Below are 27,037 nucleotides of genomic sequence, written 5' to 3'. Positions count from 1 at the left end.
ACGTTCTTTACCTTCATGCAGAGACAGCAGCTATTAATCACAGCCAGTGAGAAGGGAGCGGGGGCGGAGCCAAGCCTAATTCTGTGTCTTATGGACACACGGGGGGGGGGCTTGGGAGTGTGTGCGTGCGAGTGCCCCCATAGCAAGCAACAAGAAGAGGAGCCAGGAGCGGGAACTGAGGAGTATGAGGGCTGGTCTGTGCACAACCATTGCACACAGCAGGTAAGTATAACATATTTGTTATTTAAAAAAAGGTCTACTTTTTAAATATTCTTTTAAAAAATGTTTAAAGGTAAAAATAGTAAATTTTTTTTTTTTTTAGATTATATATAAATATTTTGTACAGGATGTCAAGGATAGATCCTGGATGAAAGATATATTTTGGGTTGGATGATGGGAAGATGTTTTGTGTACTCAGGGAGTCTCATCTGTGTAGAGTGAGGGCTTCCACAGTAGTCCACTTGAAGAGGAGAGAACTGATTTACAGTTCTCTCGAAGTCTGTAAGTTCTCATCTGTAACCAAGAATTTTAAGTCTCAGAAAGACTTTGGGTAGAGGAAAGAGCCCTCAAACCCTGATTACAGAGCGTTTTATCCCAAAAGGGTTAACCCACCTCCAGGGAAGGTCTGAAAAGGTGCAGGAAAGTGTCAGCGCCTGTCGGTAAAATAGAGTGAAGTAGTTCACAGCTGTGAGAAAGTGTAGACTGACAACTGAGGCGTTATTTGCTGAGGTTCCTGTGGCCTTTGTAGTACCCTGAAGCAGATAGGAACCCTAAACCTTGGTGAAGGACTGGTAGTATTAGTGGTGAGCCATCATGGTATTTTCAATTTACCAGGATTATGGACTGTTTTGCCATTGTTTTTGAAAATATTAAAACAATAGGAAGAACCTGCGCTTGAAAAAAAAATCTTATAACAATAAACCTTAAGTGACAGCAGCACTCACTGGTGCCTAAATACAATAGCACTTAAAACAAGTAAAGTTCATTTGTTTTGCTGGAGAAAGCTGTTTTGTTTACTTGCTTTTGAGAGTACAATATAGGCTGTTAACTTTTAATTTGCAAATGACTGGCTGGTGAACCTGGGCTTCCCATGTCAAATATATATGTATATATATGTAGCACCCTGGAGTTTAGGCAGGGATGCTCCTCACCAATTTACTTGCCAAGAGTAGTTATCCTGCTTGGTTGATAGCGATCTATTGATTTTTCCCTAAGCTTGGCCTTGTTGCACCTTTCTCTTCTACCACTATGTGGCCGGGTTCTTGGTGGTACTAGATATGAGAACTCAAGGTCAGGTTATGGGTATATGGGGTGTCTCAGCCAATGGGCGGAGGTTTTATTAAATCCCTTGGCCTGCTGGGAGAGCTTATATATTCAGAAGGAGTCAGGTGATCTATGTTCTGTGCCACCTGGAGGGCTGTCTGGGTGGACCTGTGTTGGGTTGCCCTGGGCTGCTAGGCCAGAGATTGGGCCAATTCGGGGGCATCTGGCTGCTAGGCTGTCTGAGGGCCTATCCAGAAGCAACTTGTAGTCCAACAAGAAGTGCCGGTTCTGCCGGCCGGAGAACCTGTTGTGGTCGGAGGTAGAGGGGAAGCTGTCGCCACTAAGGGGCCATCCACCTTATTACCAGGGACCACAGTGAGTAACTGAAGCAGGTACCGGAGCAGTATTCTTACCGAACGGGCACAGTGGAGAATCGGGAAACTTCAGGCGGTGATCAAGCCAGGGACCCAGTCAGCGGAGGTGATGCTTGCAGAGCAGCCTTGTGTGTCAAGCTAGGGACTGAGCAGGCCAGAGGGGGGGAGAGCTTGAAGAATTGGGAGTGCCAAGCTAGGGACCCAGAAAAGTGGCGTGGGTGACGCTTGAGGAAGATACCACCGTTAAGATTGGAGGAGCTCAAGCGATTCAGTGGCAGTGAATCGGAGGGTCTAGTGAAAGACCGTGGGCTCAGTGGGCTGAAGAACTACAAGAGGCAGTTGTAATGAAGCAGAAGGAACTGTTATGTTTGAGTTAGGAACTGTTAAAGACTGTTGCCATAGGAGACAGCATTCCTGCATGTGCAGGTGTGGCGCCTTGCTGGGGCCTTACCCTTCACGGCTGTCCTCCTATCAGTGTGCTGGTGGATCACAAAATCCGGACCCAGGACTGGAGATTTCACCCCACCCGGATTGCTACGAAATCCCCGGGCTCCAGGTCCCAAAACAAATTTTCCTAAATAAGGAAACTGAAAAGCCAGTTTCCTCCCAAATGACCAAAACCCCTGGAGCCCCTCAACCTGCCTGGTTGAGAATCCTGCATTATATATATATATATATATATATATATATATATATATATATATATATATATATATATATATATATTGGGGAAAATAATTATTTGATCCCCTGCAGATTTTGTAAGTTTTCCCACTTACAAAGAGATGAAGGGTCTATAATTTATTTTAAATGATCGGGACAGAATATCAACCAAAAATCCAGAAAAAAAAAACGCATGATACAAATGTTATAAATTGAGTTGCAGTTCAGTGAGTAAAATAAGTATTTGATCCCTAAGCAAAACATGACTTAGTACTTGGTGGAGAAACCCTTGTTAGCAAGCACAGAGTTAAGACATTTCTTGTAGTTGGTGACCAGGTTTGCACACATCTCTGGAGGAATTTTCGGCCACCCTTCTCTATAGTCCTTAAGGTTTCTTGGCTGTCTCTTGGCAACTCAAATTTTCAGCTCCCTCCATAAATTTTCTATAGGATTAAGGTCTGGAGCCTGACTAGGCCACTCCATGACCTTAATGTGTTTCTTCTTGATCCACTCATTTGTTGCCTTGGTGGTATGTTTTGGGTCATTGTCATGCTGAAAGATCCATCCATAACTCATTTTCAGTGTTCTGGCTAAGGGAAGAAGATTCTCATCCAAGATTTTACAATACATGGCCCCGTCCATTGGCCCCTCAATGCGGGTGGCCCCCTCAATAGAGCGGGTTCACACAGCTCAGGGGCGGCCATGGTCCGCATTTAAAATTTAAAAAGGGTCCTGTGCGTGTCTGGTTCTGATTCAGGTGCGAATTCAGACAAAAATTCGGACCTGTATCACACCTGAATCGGTGCGCGTGGCCGCAGCATATGTTAATGGAGCCTTAAAGTGGAGGGCCACCCTAAAAAAAAAAAATACATTAATATTCTTAAAAATATATAAAAAAAAAAATTTGAAAAAAAAAAAAAATTTTTTACTCACGAGAAACCTCTGTTGCTAGGCAGTCTTCCTAATCTGCTTCTTCCTATTCCGCGGCGCTGTTTCTTCTGTTTCCTCCTCCTCGGCGAGTGGCCCCGTTGTCTTCTGGGACATGTGTGTCCCAGGAAACAACGGGGCCATTCACAAAGCGCCGCGCGGCTCGTTCATGCGCAGTAGGGAACGGGCAGTGAAGCCACAAGGCTCCACTGCCTGTTTCCCTTAGTTAGGATGGCGGCGCCAGCAGCCGATCCGATGGACGGATCGGCCTCGGGGGGGCGACATCGCGGGCTCGCTTGGCAGGTAAGTGCCCTTATTTAAAGTCAGCAGCTACAGTGTTTGTAGCTGCTGACTTTAAAAAAAAAAAACAAAAAAAAAACGTCCGGAACACCCCTTTAACGTTACAGGTATAAAAAGGGTTGCTAGCGTGGTTGTACTACACGCAGTAGTAAGTAGCAAGTGTGTCCTATTACTGATAGGCAGCGCACATGTCGCGGGCCAGTCCAGAGACCGTTAATCAAGATGGCAGACAAGAGTGTTAGTGCATATATGGAACATTGTGTGGTGACGTTTCTTGTGAATGAAGGTGTAAAACCCGTGGATATCTACAGAAGACTTAAAGCACCGTACAGTGATGAGAAGCTCGGCCATAGTAAGACATTTGAATGGTGTAAACATTTCAAAAATGGCCATACGTCCGTCTGTCAGTGACTATCCCAGCCGTGGTTGTTCCCAGCCCACACCAGTCATTCTTGTGAACATTCAGCTCGTGTAACGCCTGATCCTGGATAATTGATGCATAACCTGTTGTGAGACAAATCTTTCTGTGGGAACCGTGACCATAATCATTCACAAACATTTGCATTTTCAAAGAGTCAACGCACTTTGGTTACTAAGACAGCTTTCCACCTTTGACTGGCACAGAAGAGTTGAAGTCTGCATTGCGTTGAAGGAGTGTTTTGACAGAGAAGGCCAGGATTTTCTGGATCACATCATTAAAAGTCACGAAACCTGGGCACATCATTTCACTCCAAAATAAAAAGGAGCATCAAAGCACTGGAAGCTTGCGGACTCGCTACCACCAAAAAAAAATTTAACAATTGTGTCTACAGGTAAAATGATGGCAAGTGTTTTCTGGGACAAACATGGTGGCGTTCATGTGGATTTTCTACCCGGTGGTGCCACTATCAATGGTGAAGGTTACTGTTGTGTTCTGAGTGATGTGAATATGCAACTGCGGAAAAAAAACGGCCTGATTTGATCACGAAGGGCATCCTGTTTCTCCAGGACAACTCATGAGCTCATACTCCTCACTGCACTACCTGCACATTACAGCAACTTGGCTGGAAGGTATTGCTACATCCCCCTTACAGCCCGGACCGCTCTATGAGCAATTTCCACCTGTTTGGACCCCTAAAAGAGTTCCTCCGAGGTCAGCATTTCAGCACTAATGACGAAGTGAAGCAGGCTGTCCTAGGATGGTTCAGGTGTACTGACAAATCCTTCTATGCCAAAGCTTTCCAGGCATTAGTTAAGCGCTGGTTAAAGTGTATACAATTAAATGTAGCAGGCAGTTTCCACTCATTAACCACTTGCCGACCGCCTAACGCACATATACGGCGGCAGAATGGCACGGGCAGGCAGAATCACGTACCTGTACGTGATCTGCCTCCCGCGGGCGGGGGGTCCAATCGGACCCCTCCCCCGGTGCCAGCGGCGGTCGGCATTTGACTGGGAGCGTCGGGAGGCGAGGAGGAGACCATCCGATCGTGGCCCCCCCCTCGCGATCGCTCCCAGCCAATCGGAATCTTCCCCTGCCTGTGTGTAGTTTCACACAGGCAGAGGATGTGATGCCATCTCTCCTCGGCTTGGCAGTTTCCGTCCCAGCACCGAGGAGAGAAGACATGTGAGTGCACAACACACACACACAGTAGAACATGCCGGGCATACTTTACACCCCCGATCGCCCCCCGATCCCCCCCAATCCCCCCCCCCCGTCACAAACTGACACCAAGCAGTATTTTTTTTATTTTTTTTTTTCTGATTACTGCATGGTGTCAGTTTGTGACAGTTACAGTGTTAGGGCAATGAGTATTACCCCCCTTTAGGTCTAGGATACCCCCCTAACCCCCCCTAATAAAGTTTTAACCCCTTGATCACCCCCTGTCACCAGTGTCACTAAGCGATCATTTTTCTGATCGCTGTATTAGTGTCGCTGGTGACGCTAGTTAGGGAAGTAAATATTTAGGTTCGCCGTCAGCGTTTTATAGCGACAGGGACCCCCATATACTATCTAATAAATGTTTTAACCCCTTGATTGCCCCCTAGTTAACCCTTTCACCACTGATCACCGTATAACCGTTACGGGTGACGCTGGTTAGTTCGTTAATTTTTTTAAGTGTCAGGGCACCCGCCGTTTATTACCTAATAAAGGTTTAGCCCCCTGATCGCCCGGCGGTGATATGCGTCGCCCCAGGCAGCGTCAGATTAGCGCCAGTACCGCTAACACCTACGCACGCAGCATACGCCTCCCTTAGTGGTATAGTATCTGTACGGATCAATATCTGATCCGATCAGATCTATACTAGTGTCCCCAGCAGTTTAGGGTTCCCAAAAACGCAGTGTTAGCGGGATCAGCCCAGATACCCGCTAGCACCTGCGTTTTTCCCCTCCGCCCGGCCCAGCCCAAGTGCAGTATCGATCGATCACTGTCACTTACAAAACACTAAACGCATAACTGCAGCGTTCACAGAGTCAGGCCTGATCCCTGCGATCGCTAACAGTTTTCTTGGTAGCGTTTTGGTGAACTGGCAAGCACCAGCCCCAGGCAGCGTCAGATTAGCGCCAGTACCGCTAACACCCACGCACGCACCGTACACCTCCCTTAGTGGTATAGTATCTGATCGGATCAATATCTGATCTGATCAGATCTATACTAGCGTCCCCAGCAGTTTAGGGTTCCCACAAACGCAGTGTTAGCGGGATCAGCCCAGATACCTGCTAGCACCTGCGTTTTGCCCCTCCGCCCGGCCCAGCCCAGCCCACCCAAGTGCAGTATCGATCGATCACTGACACTTACAAAACACTAAACGCATAACTGCAGCGTTCGCAGAGTCAGGCCTGATCCCTGCGATCGCTAACAGTTTTTTTGGTAGCGTTTTGGTGAACTGGCAAGCACCAGAGGCCTAGTACACCCTGGTCGTAGTCAAACCCGCACTGCAGTAACACTTGGTGACGTGGCGAGTCCCATAAATGCAGTTCAAGCTGGTGAGGTGGCAAGCACAAGTAGTGTCCCGCTGCCACCAAATAGACAAACACAGGCCCGTCGTGCCCATAATGCCCTTCCTGCTGCATTCGCCAATCCTAATTGGGAACCCACCGCTTCTGCAGCGCCCGTACTTCCCCCATTCACATCCCCAACCAAATGCAGTCGGCTGCATGAGAGGCATTTTCTTTATGTCCTCCCGAGTACCCCTACCCAACGAACCCCCCCAAAAAAGATGTTGTGTCTGCAGCAAGCGCGAATATAGGCGTGACACCCTCTATTATTGTCCCTCCTGTCCTGACAATCCTGGTCTTTGCATTGGTGAATGTTTTGAACACTACCATTCACTAGTTGAGTATTAGCGTAGGGTACAGCACTGCACAGACTAGGCACACTTTCACAGGGTCTCCCAAGATGCCATCGCATTTTGAGAGACCCGAACCTGGAACCGGTTACAGTTATAAAAGTTAGTTACAAAAAAAAGTGTAAAAAAAAAAAAAAAAAAAACACAAACAAAAATATAAAATAAAAAAAAAATAGTTGTCGTTTTATTGTTCTCTCTCTCTCTATTCTCTCTCTATTGTTCTGCTCTTTTTTACTGTATTCTATTCTGCAATGTTTTATTGTTATTATGTTTTATCATGCTTGCTTTTCAGATATGCAATTTTTTATACCTTACCGTTTACTGTGCTTTATTGTTAACCATTTTTTGTCTTCAGGTACGCCATTCACGACTTTTGAGTGGTTATACCAGAATGATGCCTGCAGGTTTAGGTATCATCTTGGTATCATTATTTTCAGCCAGCGATCGTCTTTCATGTAAAAGCAATCCTAGCAGCTAATTAGCCTCTAGACTGCTTTTACAAGCAGTGGGAGGGAATGCCCCCCCCCCAACGTCTTCCGTGTTTTTCTCTGGCTCTCCTGTCTCAACAGGGAACCTGAGAATGCAGCCGGTGATTCAGCCAGCTGACCATAGAGCTGATCAGAGACCAGAGTGGCTCCAAACATCTCTATGGCCTAAGAAACCGGAAGCTACGAGCATTTTATGACTTAGATTTCGCCAGATGTAAACAGCGCCATTGGGAAATTGGGAAAGCATTTTATCACACCGATCTTGGTGTGGTCAGATGCTTTGAGGGCAGAGGAGAAATCTAGGGTCTAATAGACCCCAATTTTTGCAAAAAAGAGTACCTGTCACTACCTATTGCTATGATAGAGGATATTTACATTCCCTGAGATAACAATAAAAATGATTTAAAAAAAAAAAAAAAAATGAAAGGAACAGTTTAAAAATAAGATAAAAAAATAATAATAATAAAGAAAAAAAAAAAAAAAAAAAAAAAGCACCCCTGTCCCCCCTGCTCTCGCGCTAAGGCGAACGCAAGCGTCGGTCTGGCGTCAAATGTAAACAGCAATTGCACCATGCATGTGAGGTATCACCGCGAACGTCAGATCGAGGGCAGTAATTTTAGCAGTAGACCTCCTCTGTAAATCTAAAGTGGTAACCTGTAAAGGCTTTTAAAAATGTATTTAGTTTGTCGCCACTGCACGTTTGTGCGCAATTTTAAAGCATGTCATGTTTGGTATCCATGTACTCGGCCTAAGATCATCTTTTTTATTTCATCAAACATTTGGGCAATATAGTGTGTTTTAGTGCATTAAAATTTAAAAAAGTGTGTTTTTTCCCCAAAAAATGCGTTTGAAAAATCGCTACGCAAATACTGTGTGAAAAAAAAAAATGAAACACCCACCATTTTAATCTGTAGGGCATTTGCTTTAAAAAAATATATAATGTTTGGGGGTTCAAAGTAATTTTCTTGCAAAAAAAAATTATTTTTTTATGTAATCAAAAAGTGTCAGAAAGGGCTTTGTCTTCAAGTGGTTAGAAGAGTTGGTGATGTGTGACATAAGCTTCTAAATGTTGTGCATAAAATGCCAGGACAGTTCAAAACCCCCCCAAATGACCCCATTTTGGAAAGTAGACACCCCAAGCTATTTGCTGAGAGGCATGTCGAGTCCATGGAATATTTTATATTGTGACACAAGTTGCGGGAAAGAGAGAAATTTTTTATTTTTTTTATTTTTTTTGCGCAAAGTTGTCACTAAATGATATATTGCTCAAACATGCCATGGGAATATGTGGAATTGCACCCCAAAATACATTCTGTTGCTTCTCCTGAGTACGGGGATACCACATGTGTGAGACTTTTTGGGAGCCTAGCCGCGTACGGGACCCCGAAAACCAAGCACCGCCTTCAGGCTTTCTAAGGCCGTAAATTTTTGATTTCACTCTTCACTGCCTATCACAGTCTCGGAGGCCATGGAATGCCTAGGTGGCAAAACCCCCCCCCAAATGACCCCATTTTGGAAAGTAGACACCCCAAGCTATTTGATGAGAGGTATAGTGAGTATTTTGCAGACCTCACTTTTTGTCACAAAGTTTTGAAAATTGAAAAAAGAAAAAAAAATTTTTTTTTTCTCGTCTTTCTTTATTTTCAAAAACAAATGAGAGCTGCAAAATACTCACCATGCCTCTCAGCAAATAGCTTGGGGTGTCTACTTTCCAAAATGGGGTCATTTGGGGGGGGTTTGTGCCACCTGGGCATTCCATGGCCTCCGAAACTGTGATAGGTAGTGAGGAGTAAAATCAAAAATGTACGCCCTTAGAAATCCTGAAGGCAGTGATTGGTTTTCGGGGCCCCGTACACGGCTAGGCTCCCAAAAAGTCCCACAAATGTGGTATCCCCGTACTCAGGAGAAGCAGCTAAATGTATTTTGGGGTGCAATTCCACATATGCCCATGGCCTGTGTGAGCAATATATCATTTAGTGACAACTTTGTGCAAAAAAAAAATTTGTCACTTTCCCGCAACTTGTGTCAAAATATAAAATATTCCATGGACTCAACATGCCTCAAAGCAAATAGCTTGGGGTGTCTACTTTCCAAAATGGGGTCATTTGGGGGGGTTTTATGCCATCTGGGCATTTTATGGTCTTCAAAACTGTGATAGGTAGTGAGGAGTAAAATCAAAAATGTACGCCCTTAGAAATCCTGAAGGCGGTGATTGGTTTTCGGGGCCCCGTACGCGGCTAGGCTCCCAAAAAGTCCCACACATGTGGTATCCCCATACTCAGGAGAAGCAGCTAAATGTATTTTGGGGTGCAATTCCACATATGCCCATGGCCTGTGTGAGCAATATATCATTTAGTGACAACTTTTTGTAATTTTTTTTTTTTTTGTCATTATTCAATCACTTGGGACAAAAAAAATGAATATTCAATGGGCTCAACATGCCTCTCAGCAAATTCCTTGGGGTGTCTACTTTCCAAAATGGGGTCATTTGTGGGGGTTTTGTACTGCCCTGCCATTTTAGCACCTCAAGAAACGACATAGGCAGTCATAAATTAAAGGCTGTGTAAATTCCAGAAAATGTACCCTAGTTTGTAGGCGCTATAACTTTTGCGCAAACCAATAAATATACACTTATTGACATTTTTTCTACCAAAGACATGTGGCCGAATACATTTTGGCCTAAATGTATGACTAAAATTGAGTTTATTGGATTTTTTTTAGAACAAAAAGTAGAAAATATCATTTTTTTTCAAAATTTTCGGTCTTTTTCCGTGTATAGCGCAAAAAATAAAAATGGCAGAGGTGATCAAATACCATCAAAAGAAAGCTCTATTTGTGGGAAGAAAAGGACGCAAATTTCGTTTGGGTACAGCATTGCATGACCGCGCAATTAGCAGTTAAAACGATGCAGTGCCGAATTGTAAAAAGTGCTCTGGTCAGGAAGGGGGTAAAACCTTCCGGGGCTGAAGTGGTTAAAATGTGTTATTTTAATATATAAACTCAAAAGTCCTGATATGACTTGAACGCCCCTCAAAGTTCTCTCTACTACGTTTGAAGAGTTTCTACAGTTAACCACTTCCTCTCTTATAGACAGTCCCTTCTTCTCATAATTCTCATAATTCTCAGACTTAAGCCTTACAAGCTTTGAAGTCCTCACTACTTATATTGCAACCAGATTGGAGGATTCCATAATCTATATAATATTGCAGGATGACCTCCTTAGCATACGATTATGATGTAAGTATTACTAACACGTGTCTTATTAAAAAAGGTATTTAAATAAAAATTGCTCACACTGCTTACGCTCAGGGAACATTTAAAAAAAATGTGAAAAAAATTCAAAATCAATTATTCTGCAACAGTTAATTAATTTTTTCACATTTTTATAGCAACGTGTTTATAGCTTGTTTATGCTAAAATGCTTTCATATGCATTACAGTTTCTTTAAAGCTTAACACTGATTTAAACACAAACCCACACATTAGTAGCAATATTTATTATGCCTGCATAGGCTTTTGAATGATCCTTTGTAGCCAATGGAAAAAAATAGAAATGTTCTCATAAGGCTTTCGTTTACAGCCGCGTACAAATGTTTACAGAACAAGGATTATTATTTTGTGGGAGGTATTGCAATTACAACTACAAGTAGAAATTCACAACGGCTTTTAAAAAATTTCACAAATCAGTGTGAAGAAGAGGAAAGGTGAGAGACAAAAAAAAAAATACACTAAGTCACAGCACCAAATATAATCTTTATTAAATGTGGTACAAAAGATACTTTAAGTGCCTGCACAGCTAAAGAACAACAACTTAGGTAATAAATTATGTTATGTATAACAATCTCCCCTATTTTGTCTACGGTTCAGTCTTTGCACAAAAATAATTGTAAGCATTTTGGGTACCAATGATGCCTAAATCATTTTGTTACAAGGTACTGGTTTGACTATCTATCTATCTATCTATCTATCTATCTATCTATCTATCTATCTATCTATCTATCTATCGATATAGATATATATATATATATATATATATTTTTTTTTTTAAGAAAGGGGAAAAATTAGGATTTTAATTGGTAGTAGTGAGGCTGATTTTGTAAGGAGTTAAGAATCTTAAAAAATTGTGTGAACATGTACTTTATGCAATTATGTGGAAAGAATCAATGCATTATTGGATATTCAAAGTAAACAGGAATTTGCTTTTCATATGAATAAATAATTGAACTTAATACTTTGAGTGAAGATTCTCAACTCCTTCAGTAAATCAGCTGTTTTCTGATAAAAAAAAAAAATTGTCCTACAAAAGTAAAAATAAAAGATAATTGTATACGTTTGAAAAAATAAATAAAAAATAAATGTATATATATATTTATTACTGTATATATATTACAAACTTTATTCTGCAGCTTATTTGATTTACCACTAAACATTTAGGCTTGGTTCCCACTTATGCAGTTTCCTCTTGGATCTTTCTGCAGTGCTTTTTGCTGTGCGTCTTGCGTTTTTGTAGACACTATTTTACCGCAATTTGCTTTTTGCATTTTTTTTTGGGGGGGGGGGGTTGCCCAATTTGTTGTTGGGCAGATTAAAAAAAAAAAAACTAATTGTGGAAACATCATTGTAAAATTGTGGCAAAAATGCACTACATGCTTTTCTGCAGTTTCTCCATTGAAGTCCATGGAACCAAAAAAGCAAAAAAAGCACCGTTTTGCATTTAAAAAAGTCCTTGACCCTATCCAAAAATGCAGGCTGAAAAAAAACATGGATGTGAACGTATCCCATAGGAAACCATATTAAATGGACTGTAGTGCATTTCTGCAAAAAGCACCAAAAAAACACATAGGTGTGAACCAGGCCTAAGGGTCCATGCACACTAGGCAACTAAAAAAATGCCAGAACCTTTGGCAGAAAAAAAGAGGCATACAAAATGCTCATAATGGCTCATATAGCACACAAGGTTATGTGTGTTTATGTGCGTTTGCGTTCATACTTTTTGTTTTTTACCAAAACATTACCCGATGTTAATTTTTTCACTATAATAAATTTACACTTGAAAATGCTGAAAGTGCCTAAATGTTGTGTTTATGCACCTCAAGCGTTTTCTGCCTGAAAGCTCCTCTCAAAACCGTGCTTGTAATGTTTTTTTCTTTTTTTTTTTTTATTCTGTTAACACACCTCCTCAAATATGCTTGTAAATGCCCAAATGTGCATAGACACATAGGCTAACATAGAGCTGCTTCCACAGGCTGTAGATATGTCCAGTGTGCATGAGACCTAAATGTATATATTCTTAGTAAAGTATTTACTGGTAAAGTCATTTAATGGAAGTTATATACAAATTAAATAAGGGCTTTTTTTGAATGTATGCATTTTTAAGTTTGAACACAACACTGGAAACTGAAGGTAACAATAAAGTGAATGCAAACATACACAATACTTACATACTAAAGGAACAAAAAAATTTGCAAATGAGTAGCTAAGGTAAAAGGAATAAAATAGGGTTACTGGAGCTAAATAGCAGAGACTTATTAAAAAATGAGCTGTCGCAGTGATCCTTAAGCCTGGGTTCACACTAGTGCATGCAGAACACCGCATGTGATTCGGACAGAAATCGCACCACGCTCCTGGGCACATCACACATGATGTCTGTGCTGTTCGATTTGAGCCATGCATTTTGTATGGCTCAAATTGCATTGTATCTGCAACAAAATGGTGCAGGACCCTGTTTTTCTGCGCCTGAATCGCATTGCATGGGTGTTCACACCCATGCGGTGTGATTCTGGCAATCGCACTGCATTTTGCGATCTGTTTCGGGGTGTCAATAATTTAACATTGACACCCGCAGCAGATGCCGATGCGATTGCTATGCGATGTGGGGAAACAGCAAATCTTGTGCGATTCCTGCATCAGTGTGAACCAGCGCTCAAGCAGGAATCACACTGATTGCCTCCTGCTTGCACATTGGGAATCCGGCTGTCACGTTGGCTGTGAGTCCCAATAGGAACATGCTTTAATGTAAACAGAAGGGCGAAAAAGGACGAACATTTTTAATTCTGCTGGAGGATATAGAGTGTATAATACATTTTCTTACCTATGTTAAGGACAAAAGATTTTTGTTTAAATGTTATATTTAGATAAACATGAAATATTACGTAAGAATTGTTCATATTTATAATTTCTGCCAGCTGGAGGAGCTTTAGACTAATTATTTACAGATTTACCAGGCTAGCTGTGACTGCTTAGCTGAAAAATTTCTGTTCTTTAATAGCTCATGGCTCAAGCAACTCAGTAAATCACTTCCCTCGTCCTCCACTTTTCTGTTTTTACAGAGCCAATAGGCATTTAAGTTACAGAGAGAATCTGAGAGCAAACATTTTCTGCTATGATCTCTCTTTAGCCATCCCATAGTTCTCTGTGACCCATCATTTTGGGTCTATCGATTAACCACTTCAGCCCCGGAAGGATTTACCCCCTTCCTGACCAGAGCACTTTTTGCCATTTGGCACTGCGTCGCTTTAACTGACAATTGTGCGGTCGTGCAACGTGTACACCAAAACAAATTTGACGTCCTTTTTTTCCCACAAATAGAGCTTTCTTTTGGTGGTATTTGATCAAATGGCAATAAGCATATATTGATTGGTTTGCGCAAAAGTTATAGCGTCTACAAAATAGGGGATAAATTTATGCCACTTTTATTATAACATTTTTTTTATTAGTAATGGCGGTGATCTGCAATTTTTATCATGATTGCGACATTGCAGCGGACACTATTTTGGGACCATTGTCATTTATACAGCGATCAGTGCTATAAAAATGCACTGATTACTGTGTAAATGACACTGGCAGGGAAGGGGTTAAACACTAGGGGGTGATCAAGGGGTTAAGTGTGTCCTGGGGAGTGATTCTAACTGGGGGGGGATGAGCTCACTACAACATGACAGAGATCACTGCTCCCGATGACAAGGAGCAGTGGATCTGTCATGTTGGTAGGCAGAACAGGGAAATGCCTTGTTTACATAGGCATCTCCCCGTTCTGCCGCTTCATGACACGATTGCGGGACACCGGCGGACATTGAGTCTGCGGTACCCGCGTGCACGGTCGCGCAGTACGCGGCAGGCGTGCGCCCCCTAGCCGCGCAAATTAAGAGGGACGTACAGGTACGCCCATTAGCCCACCACTGCCATTGTGCCGATGTATATCGGCATGCGGCGGTCGGCAAATGGTTAATAAATGTCTATTTGTAGAATGAAGATGTTAAATTCATAGAAATATGCATTTAAAAACATACACAATTGAGTAACTAAAATAGGTGTGACTCAGTCATTTCAGTCTCCCTTTACATAAAGTCCTATGTTTAGGAGTATATATATAGTAAAAATAAAAATTGATTGCCTTCAAGTAAGTAGGCACCCCTAAGGTGCTACATCACTTTTGTGCCTTCATCCCCACCTCTCCACAGTTATAAACCTATATGCATTCTCAAGGGTGGCAATAAGTGTGCCTTTACAAATACTGACAAACTATAAGGTCAGATGGTCAGGTCCCCGGCCCTGCACTTACCCCATCTAGGTCGCGGCTGCTTCCCCTGCGTCTTCTCCTCCCCTGTATCACGCCTCCTCTCCTCCATGCACTGTGCATCTCTTCCCTCCTCCTCTTCCTAGGCAGCTAATCGGATCACCTCTCCTTTTGGCCAATCAGGTGACAGGTCCCAGAATCCGCTTCCTGATTGGCTGGGAGGAGAAAAAGGTAGACAATAGCGAATATTCATTTTTTCTATTGTCACACAAGTGGGTGTGGCTGAGCCCACCCTTTTTTGAAGCCTATTGGAGCCTCTGGCTCTAATCACATGCTTAAAAAAAACAAAAAAACATTGAAATCCATGCGTCTAGTGCTCACATGTACATTTGGGGGCCGGATGCATGGATGGGGGAGCTGCGCCCCTTATGGATGGGCTGCCACTTAAATTGACAAAGGGGTGTGTACAGCCCCGAAATGTGTGGCCACACCCACTGAGCGCCAAAGTGTGATGTCACCCACTGAGCCCAGTCTGAAACGCCTAGCCACTACATCGCACAGCTTCATTCCCATTGCCGCCTGTCATCCAGCAGCTTCCTGGCACAGCTCTGCAAACACCAGTTGCTTCCCTGGCGAACTCTGCAGCTACTGGCCACTTCCTTGCCGAACAGACAGTGGATATACAGTTTACTTGCAAATTACCCTGCTTAATGCAGTGAGTGCTGTTCTGTTTTTCTGTTCTGTTTTTATGCCATTTTATTTCATTAATAAACATTTGCACTTAGATGATGGCGCCCTCTCTCTTTTGTCTATTGTATGTGTACCAAAGCTTTCGCAGGGCCCGGGTGAAGAGGAGCTGCAACCATCACCCACTGGCTGAACTGTCTTCTACTCCATTTTAATAAGACTTGGATTCTTTCAACTGTTTTCTGATTGTATATATTTCACACTCAATTTTTGCACCGTAGTTAATTACTTTATATATATATATATATATATATATATATATATATATATATATATATATATACAGACTGGATAGGATGAAGGCACAGCCAGACTGCTCTGGCATTGTTCTGCTATAATGACCAATCACACTGGGATCTCAAACTTAACTGGTTCCTGAACGCCTCGCGTACATATACGGGGGCAGAATGGCTCCCCTGCGTGAAACCCTGTACAGGTACGGGGTTCCGTTAAGAGCTGCCAGAGGGCGTACACGCCCGCTGCAGGGCAGGGAACCCAATGCGCGTGGCCAGCGGTCACGATTGCCGCCAGCCACACACGAACGCGTGCACGAGCGCTAGCACGGGGTTTTGTGTGTGTAAACACACAAATCCCTGTGCTGTCAGAGGAGACGTATTGTTTGTTCCTACTATGTAGGAACAGCGTAATGTCTCCTCTCTTACACAGGCCTATCCCCATACAGTTAGAACACAGTGAGGGAACACACAATTAACCCCTTGATCGCCCCCTAGTTTTAACCCCTTCCCTACCATTGTCATTTACACAGTAATCAGTGCAGTCTTATAGCACTGATCGTTATATAAATGTATATGTCAATGGTCCCAAAAATGTGTCAAAAGTGTCCGTCACAATGTCACAAAAATCGCAGATCACCGCCATTACTAGTAAAAAACAAAACAAAATAATAATAAAAATGCCTTAAAAATGCCGTAAATCTTTCCCATAGTTTGTAGACCCAATAACTTGCACAAACCAATCAATATATGCTTAATGCAATTTATTTATTTTTTTACCAGAAATATGTAGAAGATTGTTGGCCAAACTGATGAAGAAAATAGTTTTTTTTTTATTAATTGGGGGATATTTATTATAGCAAAAAGTTAAAACTTTTTTTTTTTTTTTTTTTAAATTGTCGCTATTTTTTTTTTCATAGCGCAAAAAATAAGAACTGCACAGGTGATCAAATACCACCAAAAGAAAGCTCTATTTGTGGAAAAAAAAAGGACGCAAATTTTGTTTGGGTACAGTGTCGAACGACCGCGCAATTGCCAGTTAAAGCGACACAGTGCCAAATTGTAAAAAGTGCTCTGGTCAGGAAGGGGGTACAATCTTCCGGGGCTGAAGCAGTTAACCTATCAGTCATATTTGCTGTTGAATGGTTAATCACAGGTATTCCCTTGACTGGGAAAGGTTTTGCGATCTAACTTGAAATGGAAAACAGTCATTTCTATATTTTTAATTAAGCTCAGAAGCGTGCTGGCTTGGAATACTGGCAAGAACTAGCTCAGCTCTGCCAGGAATTGGATCTTTGCCGTTCTTTTTGCATGGATGGTTGCTTCCAAGCACAGTGTTCTAATTCTCAGATGCTGCCTAAGTGAGTGATCAGTTATTGAAAATAAATAATGAGCTCATTAGTCAGATTTTCAACAACAATAACAAAACGGGTACAGAAGTGCACTTTCACTATGGCTTTTTTCTTTGATGTTATCACCTCTGTCAAAGAAGCCAGTTTACTTTCAGAACTGTAATTTAAAGATATATAGACATAAATAGACTTTCACTCTCACCAGCTTACACTTGTGTGTAATATGCCAGGACTTGTTATCCCATTCATTCTAGCTCTATGTTACTAAAAAGTGAAATAAAAAATGCATTAAAGTCATATTAAACCCCAAAGAAAATATTTATTCTATTGCAGCTTACCAATTCTTAGATGTAGGGCAGTGGTGTCAAACTCCATTTCATCACGGGCCATATCGGCATTATGGTTGCCCTGAAAGGGCCGGTTGTATCTGTAAGACTAGATGTCCAGAGCACCCCCCCCCCCCAACCTTATATCAGATGTCTAGCGTGCCACCACCATCAGAAGTCAAGAGTCAACCCACCCTCCCTTACATCACACTGCACCCCCTTACCTTGTGCTGCTGCCGGGAAGAAGATGGGAGCAGAGTTGAGAAGCAGAAAGTGCAGGGTCTGGAGGAGGACCAGAGGAGGGCTAGAGTTAGCTGCCAGAGTCTGCTGAATGCTGAGACCAGGGGAGGCGGAGATGAGGGGGTGCACAGGCTGCACAGAGAGGTTTAGGATCTGTAGAAGGAATTTCTATCTTTCTCTCTGCTGCTGACTGCTGAGACAAGGGGGTGCCACATGAAATGGCCTGGCGGGCTGCATTTGGCCCGTGAGCCTTGTGTTTGACACATGTGTAGTAGGGCTACATTTGATTTCTTTTTTAGGCTTTATTTCTTTTATTGCCACCCATCTGGCCAGTAAGTTTGGTGTATTTCAATAGACCAGTCTGTCTTTCAGATGTAGAGGAAGTGGTGGTCAACCATTTCACACCGACAGGGGTGCTTACAATGATCAGCTTTTATTCATTTAAAATCTCTATCCCAAAAGGAACAAAACTGTTGCTGTAACTGCTTAAAAAGAGTCAGCTGGAGTTTAGCTTCAGTTTGTTAGTGTAAAACTGCTAGTACGTCTAACACTCCTCTTTCCCCAGACTGACAATACTGCTGTCCAAAGGCACCCCCTGTGCTCCTTCATCCAAAGACACTATAATACAGGAGGTGTGTTAATGGCCAGATTGCCAGGTGAATTTAGAGGGAAAAAAAGCCTAAAAAAAAAAAAACGAATGCAGCCACCACATCTAATGATTGATGACCTGTAATATTTTTGGTTTTAGGTTTAATACATCTTTAAAGGCTATTGGTTGAAAATAATGTAAACATAACTTCCAAATGAACCCAAAGATCAATTGCATACACTATTAATATCACAGCCTACAGTATTTTTTTTATTTAAATTTCATTAATAGCAATTTTTAGGATTTTATGTCATTAGCAGTTGAAATAAGAAAAGTAAATAATATCACAGATCTCATTTTGATTCTACAACCGTTCCTATAATAAAATGTTCCCATTGTGTGGGTTTTTGTAATTAGATTAGGTGACAAGCATCTCTTTTTTAATAGCTACACATAGATTGCTTGTTGAACCTTTAAAATGAACAGGAAGTGAGAGGAAATCCCTGCAAAAAAGTGTCTCCATTGGGGGCCCCCAAGTCACCAGAACTAGTGTTCCCATTGAAAGATTTTCCCTCAATTGCTGTTCTGGGGGCAACCCAAAATGTGTGATTTTCTTTAACTTTTACTTTTGATGATAACGGTAAACAAGACCAATAGAGATGGTGAATCTCCCCAACAGGGGCAGAGGTAGCAAATTAAAAAAAAAAAAAAAAAAAAAAAAGCGATTTAATTTATTATTATTACTATAACAAATAAGAGGTTTATAATTACCCCCTCTGTGCAGTGATTTTGCCCAGAGAGGCTCCTTAACTCTGCTTTTGTGGTCCCTCCCTGGTGATGTCCGCATTTTCTCCCTATGAGTGCCCCTATAGCAAGCTGGCTGCTGTGGGGGACACTCATGCAGACACACTCCTGAGCTGGGCTGTGCGGATCAATAGGCACACACACAGCGCAGTTTGGCAATGCCCTCTGCTCCTTCCTCACAGGATTTGACTGACAGCAGCGGGAGCCAATGGCTCCCGCTGCTATCAGTGAAACCTGTGAGAATGGGAAAAGGGGAGAGGAGACCTGTGCTGGGAACAGAGCTGGGCTCAATTCAAGGAGCCAGGTAAGTGTTTAGGGGCAAAGGGGAGAAATGGTAGCTAAATGTTTTTTACCTTATTGCAGGGAATATATAAAGGTAAAAAAACATTTAGACTTTAGAACCACTTTGTTTCCTGTTTTTGTTCACACCATGGTAGATCAGTACGAACAGTGGGTGCACATAAAGTGTATAGAGACCCGAGAAAAATATATAATATGTTGCAGTTTAGCAGTCCTTAGATGTGGTGGCTGCACTAGTTTTATTTTTTCAGGCCGTTTTCCCTTGCGTTGCCAGTAACAGACTTCTTGTCTTAGTGACAACCAGTGGCGTAACCATAGCCCTATAATAGCAGCTCACATGGCTGCTATGGGCCTGAGGGGTGAAATGATGCCCCATCAAGGGGCTGTCAAAGCAATTTAGATTACAATCTTTTTATTGAGGTTGCAAAACAGTAAATCCCAGGAATGGGGAACAATAAATATTTATGCACCAAGTTTAGTCTGTATTATGATATAACGTAGCTACATAGATCCATTTAATGTTTGCGTATAGACAACAGTAAGATTTATGTTGACAATATGACTGTCAAAGCAATTTAAACATAATGTGTGTGATAACACAAACCCAGTACTGTATTATTAAGGTTGCTGTTCACAGGCGGTCATACTCCCTGTGACATTTCTATTTAGGAAGAGATTACAGACTACAGAATGGTTATCCTTAAACTGACCATAAAATATGACCGATTCAGCAGGGACTGGCTGAATTTCAGTCCATGTATGGGCACTGTGATTGAACAGAAGTTGATCTACTGATCGACGTCTATAAAACCACCCTGCTGGATTTTATCCGCTCAATCAGCACTGTAGGCTAAAGTCTGCAGCACTGATCAGTGCATTCTGACAGTGGGGAAGTCTTCTTGTTGTCAGGATGCAATAGCCCAGCAAAGAGGATTCCCCATCCACCACAAATGTGTGAATGGGAGAATTACAGTATATACTCGAGTATGAGCGGAATTTTTCAGCACATTTTTTATGCTGAAAAAGTCCCCCTCGGCTTATACTCGAGTGAGGGTCTCCCGCTGTGTCATGCAGTCTTAACTGTTCAGGGGCCGTCCACTGTAACAAAGCCCCGCCTCCTCCTCATCCATCATAGACGGAACCCTGATACAATGCTGGGAAACTGAATCAGTGTTCCGTTTATCACTGATGAGGAGGACGTGGGGCTTTGTTACAGTGGACGGCCGCCGAACAGTTAAGACTGCATGACACAGCGGGAGACACCCGCTGTTTTGGTTATCAAAGGTACAGGTGGGCACAGTGAGGGTGCAGATGGGCACTGATGATACAGGTGGACACAGTGAGGCTGCAGATGGGCACAGTGGGGCTGCCGATGGGCATTGTTTACCCAGTAGCTGCTGCATTTCCCATCCTAGGCTTATACTCGAGTCAGTACGTTTTCCCAGTTTTTTGTGGTAAAATTAGGTGCTTCGGCTTATATTCGAGTCAGCTTATACTCGAGTATATACGGCAGGTCAGTTTTTTTTTTTTTTTTATTAAACCCACTGGTTGAGTAAAAAAAGACTAAGGGCAGGCTCACATTGAGCCCCTGCACTTTGTCCACACTGCAGTGTACCCACGATGTTAGCTGTGCTTTGTCATTGACTTCTATTATGTCCTACGGTTTTGGTGTGCTTTGTGAAAACGCGCCAAAACCGTAGGACAATATAAAAGAAGTCTATGGGGAAGTGCAGCTTATCCACACCAAAACCATGGGTACACTACACTGCACCCGCTCTGGTCAAGGCATAGCAGAGTCATGTGAAGTTGTACTAATGTGTGGGCAGTTTTTAGTTCCAGACTCCCCTTGCAGACTCCTCTTGGAAAAATTTGTGTAAGGCCTCGTTTAGACTTGCGGTTGGCAGGTGTAAAAAATGCATTTTTTGCTGCCAACTGCCTCCCCCTTAAGATGCAATAGGCAGCGGAGGTGTTTACAGGTTGAGCTGACATGCAGCACATTCAAGTAAATAGGGAGAAGCTTCAAATGTGGCGTCGCATTGCTTCTTCACCACCTATCAGTGGCCTCTGGAGCGCGATCAGCAAGCAGATCAGGCTCCAGAAGCAAGGGAGATTTAGGTGCACGTCTACAGTAAATCTACCCTGACAGTGCTGGCTAGAATGACCAGACAGACAGAGTGTTTCCAAAGCTAAAAACAGATGTTTGTAGTTTTGCAAAATAAAAAAAAAACATTTAAAAATGTTTGCATTAGAGTTATAGAGTAAATGTGGGCAGGAACACTTACAATTATTGTATACAATTTATGTGTTATTGCTACTACAGCTTTTTCTTTCTTTTTATATCTGAAATGCTAAAAAAGCCTGGAGGACTACGAAGGACAGGGTACTTAGCTGGAAAGTCAATCCTAAGGCTTAATGCACACGGGACGTTTTTACAACCTCTCCTGAACGATTTAACTTGACAGCTAGTAACCCACATTTTAAACGTCCGCTTTGCCGCGTTTCTATGCCGCGTTTAGAAGCGTTTGAAATTTTTATTTATTTATTTATTTTTCAAAATGGCCAAAAATGAAAAATGCCTGTAAACGAAACACGGTAACTCACGTTTATTTGCATTTCGTTTACAGGCGTTTTTCATTTTTGGCTATTTTGAAAGAAAAAAAAAATTTATTTTTTCAAACGCTTCTAAACGCAAATGGCTAAACACGGCAAAATGGACGTTTTAAACGCGGGTTACTATCTGTCAAGTTAAATCGTTCAGCAGAGGTTGTAAAAACGTCCCGTGTACATTAAGCTTAAAAGTTAATTCCCTACACTGATGCCCCTCTCTTCCCTGACCACTTCTGACCTTACTGTATCTAATAGAAACTGAGGGAACACAGAGGTGACATAAGCAGCTAATGACACAATTGGGACAGCACTGCAGAATTCCTCAGGACTTGCAATGTCACTTGATTTCTGGTGGGTTCAACAAATATTTTTTGCACTTATCGAACAGATATAACAAAACGTATTCAATGGTATATTTAACAGACCGAAAAGGAGAAAATAGGAGGAGTTCATTGATCGGATTTACATATGCCTTAAACATACAATGGTAACATATTTTTTTTTTAGCTTTCCACATAAACATACAAACATATAACAAAAATATACAAACATATAATAAAGTCTCCAACGTAAAAAAAAGGCCACTTTGAAATACAAAGCAATCTAAAATCTTTTTTCTAGTATTTCTCTACCCAAAACCACAGCTGTGTATCTTGTTTCCTAGGTGTATCAGAGGCTGACTCATACTGAGATTCCATATGTTTTTGTAAACCCTCATACAGGGCGATAAACATTATTTTACAAATAACATTTCAAAAAGGGCGTTTTTTTAATCTAGTTTCTCTTTAAGCCGAACTCTAGGTAAACAGCTATTTACATTTGATTCAAACACGTCAGTCAGACAACACAGATAGGATGGTGGCTCCACTTTTTCTGCGTTAAAGAACATGAGCCTTAAAGTTGGACTACAGGCAAAACGTACGGAAGGGGTTAGAATACCTGTCAGTTTTCTTGCCATCTTTGTCCCATTGGGGAGATTTGCCTTCACTTCCTGCCCCATAGCCAAAACAGGAATTGAGAGAAAATCCCTGCAAATAGGTGAATCCATTGGCCCCCCCAGGTCACCAAAACTAGTGTCCCCATTGGAAGATCTTCCCTCAATTACTGTTCTGGGGACAACCCAAAATTTGGGGTTTTCTTTTGTTTTCACTTTTTTAAAAAAAAAACAGAGGCTTTAATCTAGCTCAACTGTATCCACAACTAAAAAAAAAAAAATAATAACTTTTGCTTTTAGTTATACTTTAAACATTCAAATAAAGGTCCATACTTTTATGTACTTTTATGTACTTTATGAATACATTTTTTTTGCCTCTCTAAGGGAAAAGCTAATGGATTCATTAAAAAAAAATCCCTTCTTTAGGTCTTCAATTCCTGCCTGTTAGCTCCTTCCCTGACAGAAACCCGACTTGTGGGTGTTGATTTCAAGCAGAACACAGTTACTACCATCCCCTGTTCAGTGACTGTGCCTGTTGGGAGTGCCTGTAGGAAGTATTGATGTTTACAATGACTATTTTCGTAAGCTGCCCATGCTCATACTTCCTCTCCTCTGCTATGGTATGACCAACGTCTATACCCAGCTACCATGTTCAACCCCCTTTTTGTCTCACTGCAGCTCCGTTGGATCAGCCACCCAGCAATTCAGCGCCATGGGTTTCCATGGTCTTGGAGGCCCAAGCAGCACAACGTCATTAGTTTCCCCGGTGCTGCTGGCCCAGGTACCACAACATCATTACACTGACCATTCTTCTAAGTTGCCCATGGTCATGCTCCCTCTCCGCTACTATGCCATGACTAATTGCAACACCCAGCTCCCTTGTTCAACTCCCTGTTTGTCTCACTACAGCTTAGTTGGATCAGGCAGTTGAGCTTCATTAGTTTCCATGAGGCTGGTGGCCAAAGAGGCACAGCATCATTCGTTTCCATGGTGCTGGTATTTCAGGTACCCCAACATAATTAGTTTCCATGGTTATAGAGGCCCAGGCTGCACAGCATCATTGATCTCTATTTTGCTGGCACCCTAGCAATTATTAAGTGGCTGATTCAGTAGAGTCACAGTGAGACAGATAGAGGTTTGAACCCCCTTAGTGTGAGGAAGCTGGGTCTAGGTGTCCATGGGAGAGGAAAGCTTACAGTAAAACTGATGCATCCCTTTCCCCCTGCATATCTAGTGACAGCAGTTGTCTCAGGCAATTGCATGGAGACAGGCACTGTCACTCATGGCTCATTAGATATGCATCTTCGTGCTAGCTGCATTATGAGTGGGTTGCCCTGTTCGACCATGTCATTGGTCTTGGAGACCACATAGAAAGACGGGAAGAAGTACTCAATTTACTTATCCCTTGGAGAGACAGGAGACACCAAAAAATGAAGACTACTTAAGGTAAACATTGGTATCACTTCCATGACGAAAGCCCTCTGATTAGACAGTGAGGGAACAGCAACACACTAAGAAGTCATCATCTCTGCTCACTGTACTCTTTCAACTCTTGGCTGCATGTTCCATGTTTTGCATATGTGCATGAATCAGAACTTGATTAGCTACTGGCACTGCCCATACCTCTCCCAGTTTATGTAATTCTATACAGGGGATGACATCAAGACAGATTCAGGTAATCTATGTAAAATGTATTTAATTTTTAAAGGTGTACACAACTACCTTAAAACTTATGTATACGCCATGCCTTGTCTTTAAGTTGTGAATGGAGTGGGGAAGGGTTCAAACATCTGTCGGGTTTTATTACTGTCTGTATCTCCCTCAGAGAGATTTAGCCTTTCTATTTGTCCCGGTGACCATTGTCAAAAATCCGAAATTGGAAGTTTTTGCCAAACCAGTGGATGAGGGGACATTTTGAAATGGGGATACCTGTTCCCATAACTAAGAGGGAAATTATCCTCATTTTGCAGAGATTTTCTCTCACTTCCTGCTGTATCACCAAAGCTGAAAGCAATGGGAAAATCTCCTTAGTGAGACATAGACAAAAAAAAATTGACTTGGGAAGTATAAAAAATACATGGGGTACTGGGTCTCTTGAACAGTAGGTCTTAGGTAGGTTTTAGTCAGGTCTTAGGCATTGTAGGGGGAATGATCATCCTTAAGCAGCAGAAATGGTGAAAAAAGGGTTTTCTCTTTGCTTGAGTAGGAACTGGGTGTGCAAGGAAGAAGGTGCCAAAAGCAAAACATATAAAATCCAGATATAATTTTATTTAGACTTTGTATCAAAAATCCAACATGTTTCAGTAGTTTAAATGGTGCTCCTTTATTAGAATACTATTGAAAGAAGTATGTACAGGACTGATAAAATTTGAGGGATCCAGAGGGTATTCAGTATAATCACTCCATATGCCAGTTCATAGCTTTTGGCGCTTTCCACCTTGCATACCCAATAAATGAAAAATGAAATGTAATTGAAAGGTTTTAGCTATACATACATTTTAAATGTTTTTTTTTCCCAATTAGTTTTAAATGTACTAGGGCTCGTTAATGTATTCTCTGCATGACGGACCTGCTAATATGGATACAAGGAGACATGCAGATGTTTACAGTCTAGTTAGACGTCATTAGTGCAGGATATATTTTGAATAGTTTTGGAGAGTAATGATCATTCACAATAATCATTTTTTTTTCAATTACCCTTTACAGGAAGTTACAGCTTCGCCAGAGGATGCCACTCCTTGTATGACTCTTGATTCTGTTGGCGGCTTTGCTACCTATTTCATTCCAGTTACTTATATGGTGGTTTTCTTGCTGGATCTGTTAGGCAATGGACTGGTGGTGTATGTGCTAGTGGCAAAACGCTCCCCTTGGCTTATAGCAGACTACTACTTGTTTCAGCTTGCCTTGTCGGATCTTCTTCTTGGATTCACTTTACCTTTTTGGGCCTTCCAGTACAGTTTTCATCAGATTATTAGTGACACCCCTTGCAAGATTCTAGGAGCTCTTTTTACCATAAATATTTACAGCACAATCTTTTTCTTGGTGTGCATAAGCATAAATCGCTATTTCTCCATTGTCCATGCTATAGAACTTCATAAAAAGCAGCGACCTCTTCACACAGTTTTCATTTGCATTTTGATCTGGGTGCTGTCCTGTGCTCTGTCTTGGCAAGAGTTTTATTTCCGAAAAGCTGAGGGCTCATTTTGCATGTATAACTTTCCCACAGGCAAGTCTACCATTTGGAGAGTAGTTCTGCAACTTGTTGAACTTACCATTGGATTTATTATTCCTTTAGTGTTTATGGTGTTCTCCTACTCTCGGATACTTTGCACACTTCAAAGGTCCAGGCACAACCATTCCCGACGATCGCAGTTGGTTATCATAGTCCTCCTACTTGTGTTTATCTTCTGCTGGGCTCCCTACAAAGCTTTACAACTTATTGACAGCCTGCAACGTTTGAACGTAATTGCTCGCAACTGCTATTATGAGAAGGTCTTGGACATTGGAATGATCATCACAGAAGCTTTGGGTCTTTCTCATGTGTGCATAAATCCACTTGTTTATGCATTTGTTGGTGTTAAGTTTAGAAGAGAAATCTTTAAAATGTTCAAAAGATTCACAAACCAGATCTTTAACTCCACAGTGGTTATCTCTAGGGAAGGTACTATCTACACGGACTGCTCTTATTCTAGAATCATGTGATCATCCTCACTTACTGTCTGTCATCCTTTTCGTTCATTTATAATGTTTGTTGACTTGGCCTGTATCATCATTTATCATAATGTTGACTTGACATGACGCTGTAGATATTAACAACATGTGTGCTGTAGATTGCTATAAAATGTTGCTTAGAATTGATTTATTGATGCCATAAAACATATAGGCTTATTTTATAGGGCAAAGAGAAAATGCAACAGCCTATAGCAACAAATCAACATTTAGCTTCTGCCTGCTGATGCCTGTGTTTAGTTGATTTGTCTGGGTTACTTCACATTTCATTTTGAGCCCAGCTCTTACTGTAATCTTAATTAAAAACTCAGATAGTA

General features: G+C 41.8%; 1 protein-coding gene across 3 annotated transcripts; it reads left to right on the top strand.

Moving 5' to 3' along the window:
* LOC141110029 (C-X-C chemokine receptor type 3-like) lies at window positions 1-27,037 on the top strand. 3 transcript variants are annotated; one of them, XM_073601275.1, is made up of 3 exons: window positions 10,375-10,581; window positions 10,924-11,047; window positions 25,698-27,037. In XM_073601275.1, the coding sequence occupies exon 3, from the start codon at window positions 25,734-25,736 to the stop codon at window positions 26,691-26,693; it is 960 nt and encodes a 319-aa protein (XP_073457376.1). In that variant the 5' UTR covers window positions 10,375-10,581; window positions 10,924-11,047; window positions 25,698-25,733; the 3' UTR covers window positions 26,694-27,037. The 3 variants fall into 3 exon arrangements, with proteins under 3 accessions (XP_073457374.1, XP_073457376.1, XP_073457375.1); XM_073601273.1 differs by lacking the exons at window positions 10,375-10,581; window positions 10,924-11,047 and adding an exon at window positions 1-222; XM_073601274.1 differs by lacking the exon at window positions 10,924-11,047.

Source organism: Aquarana catesbeiana, linkage group LG10 (genome assembly GCF_042186555.1).
Source record: "Aquarana catesbeiana isolate 2022-GZ linkage group LG10, ASM4218655v1, whole genome shotgun sequence".
Lineage (NCBI taxonomy): Eukaryota > Metazoa > Chordata > Amphibia > Anura > Ranidae > Aquarana > Aquarana catesbeiana.
This window is presented reverse-complemented; position numbering and strand designations above follow the sequence as displayed.

Bases quoted from the DNA above. Each gene is read 5' to 3' on its own strand.
- LOC141110029 (XM_073601273.1), top strand. From the start codon at position 16: ATGCAGAGACAGCAGCTATTAATCACAGCCAGTGAGAAGGGAGCGGGG. The intron at 223-25,697 runs GTAAGTATAACA...TACCCTTTACAG, and splicing joins ACAACCATTGCACACAGCAG to GAAGTTACAGCTTCGCCAGA.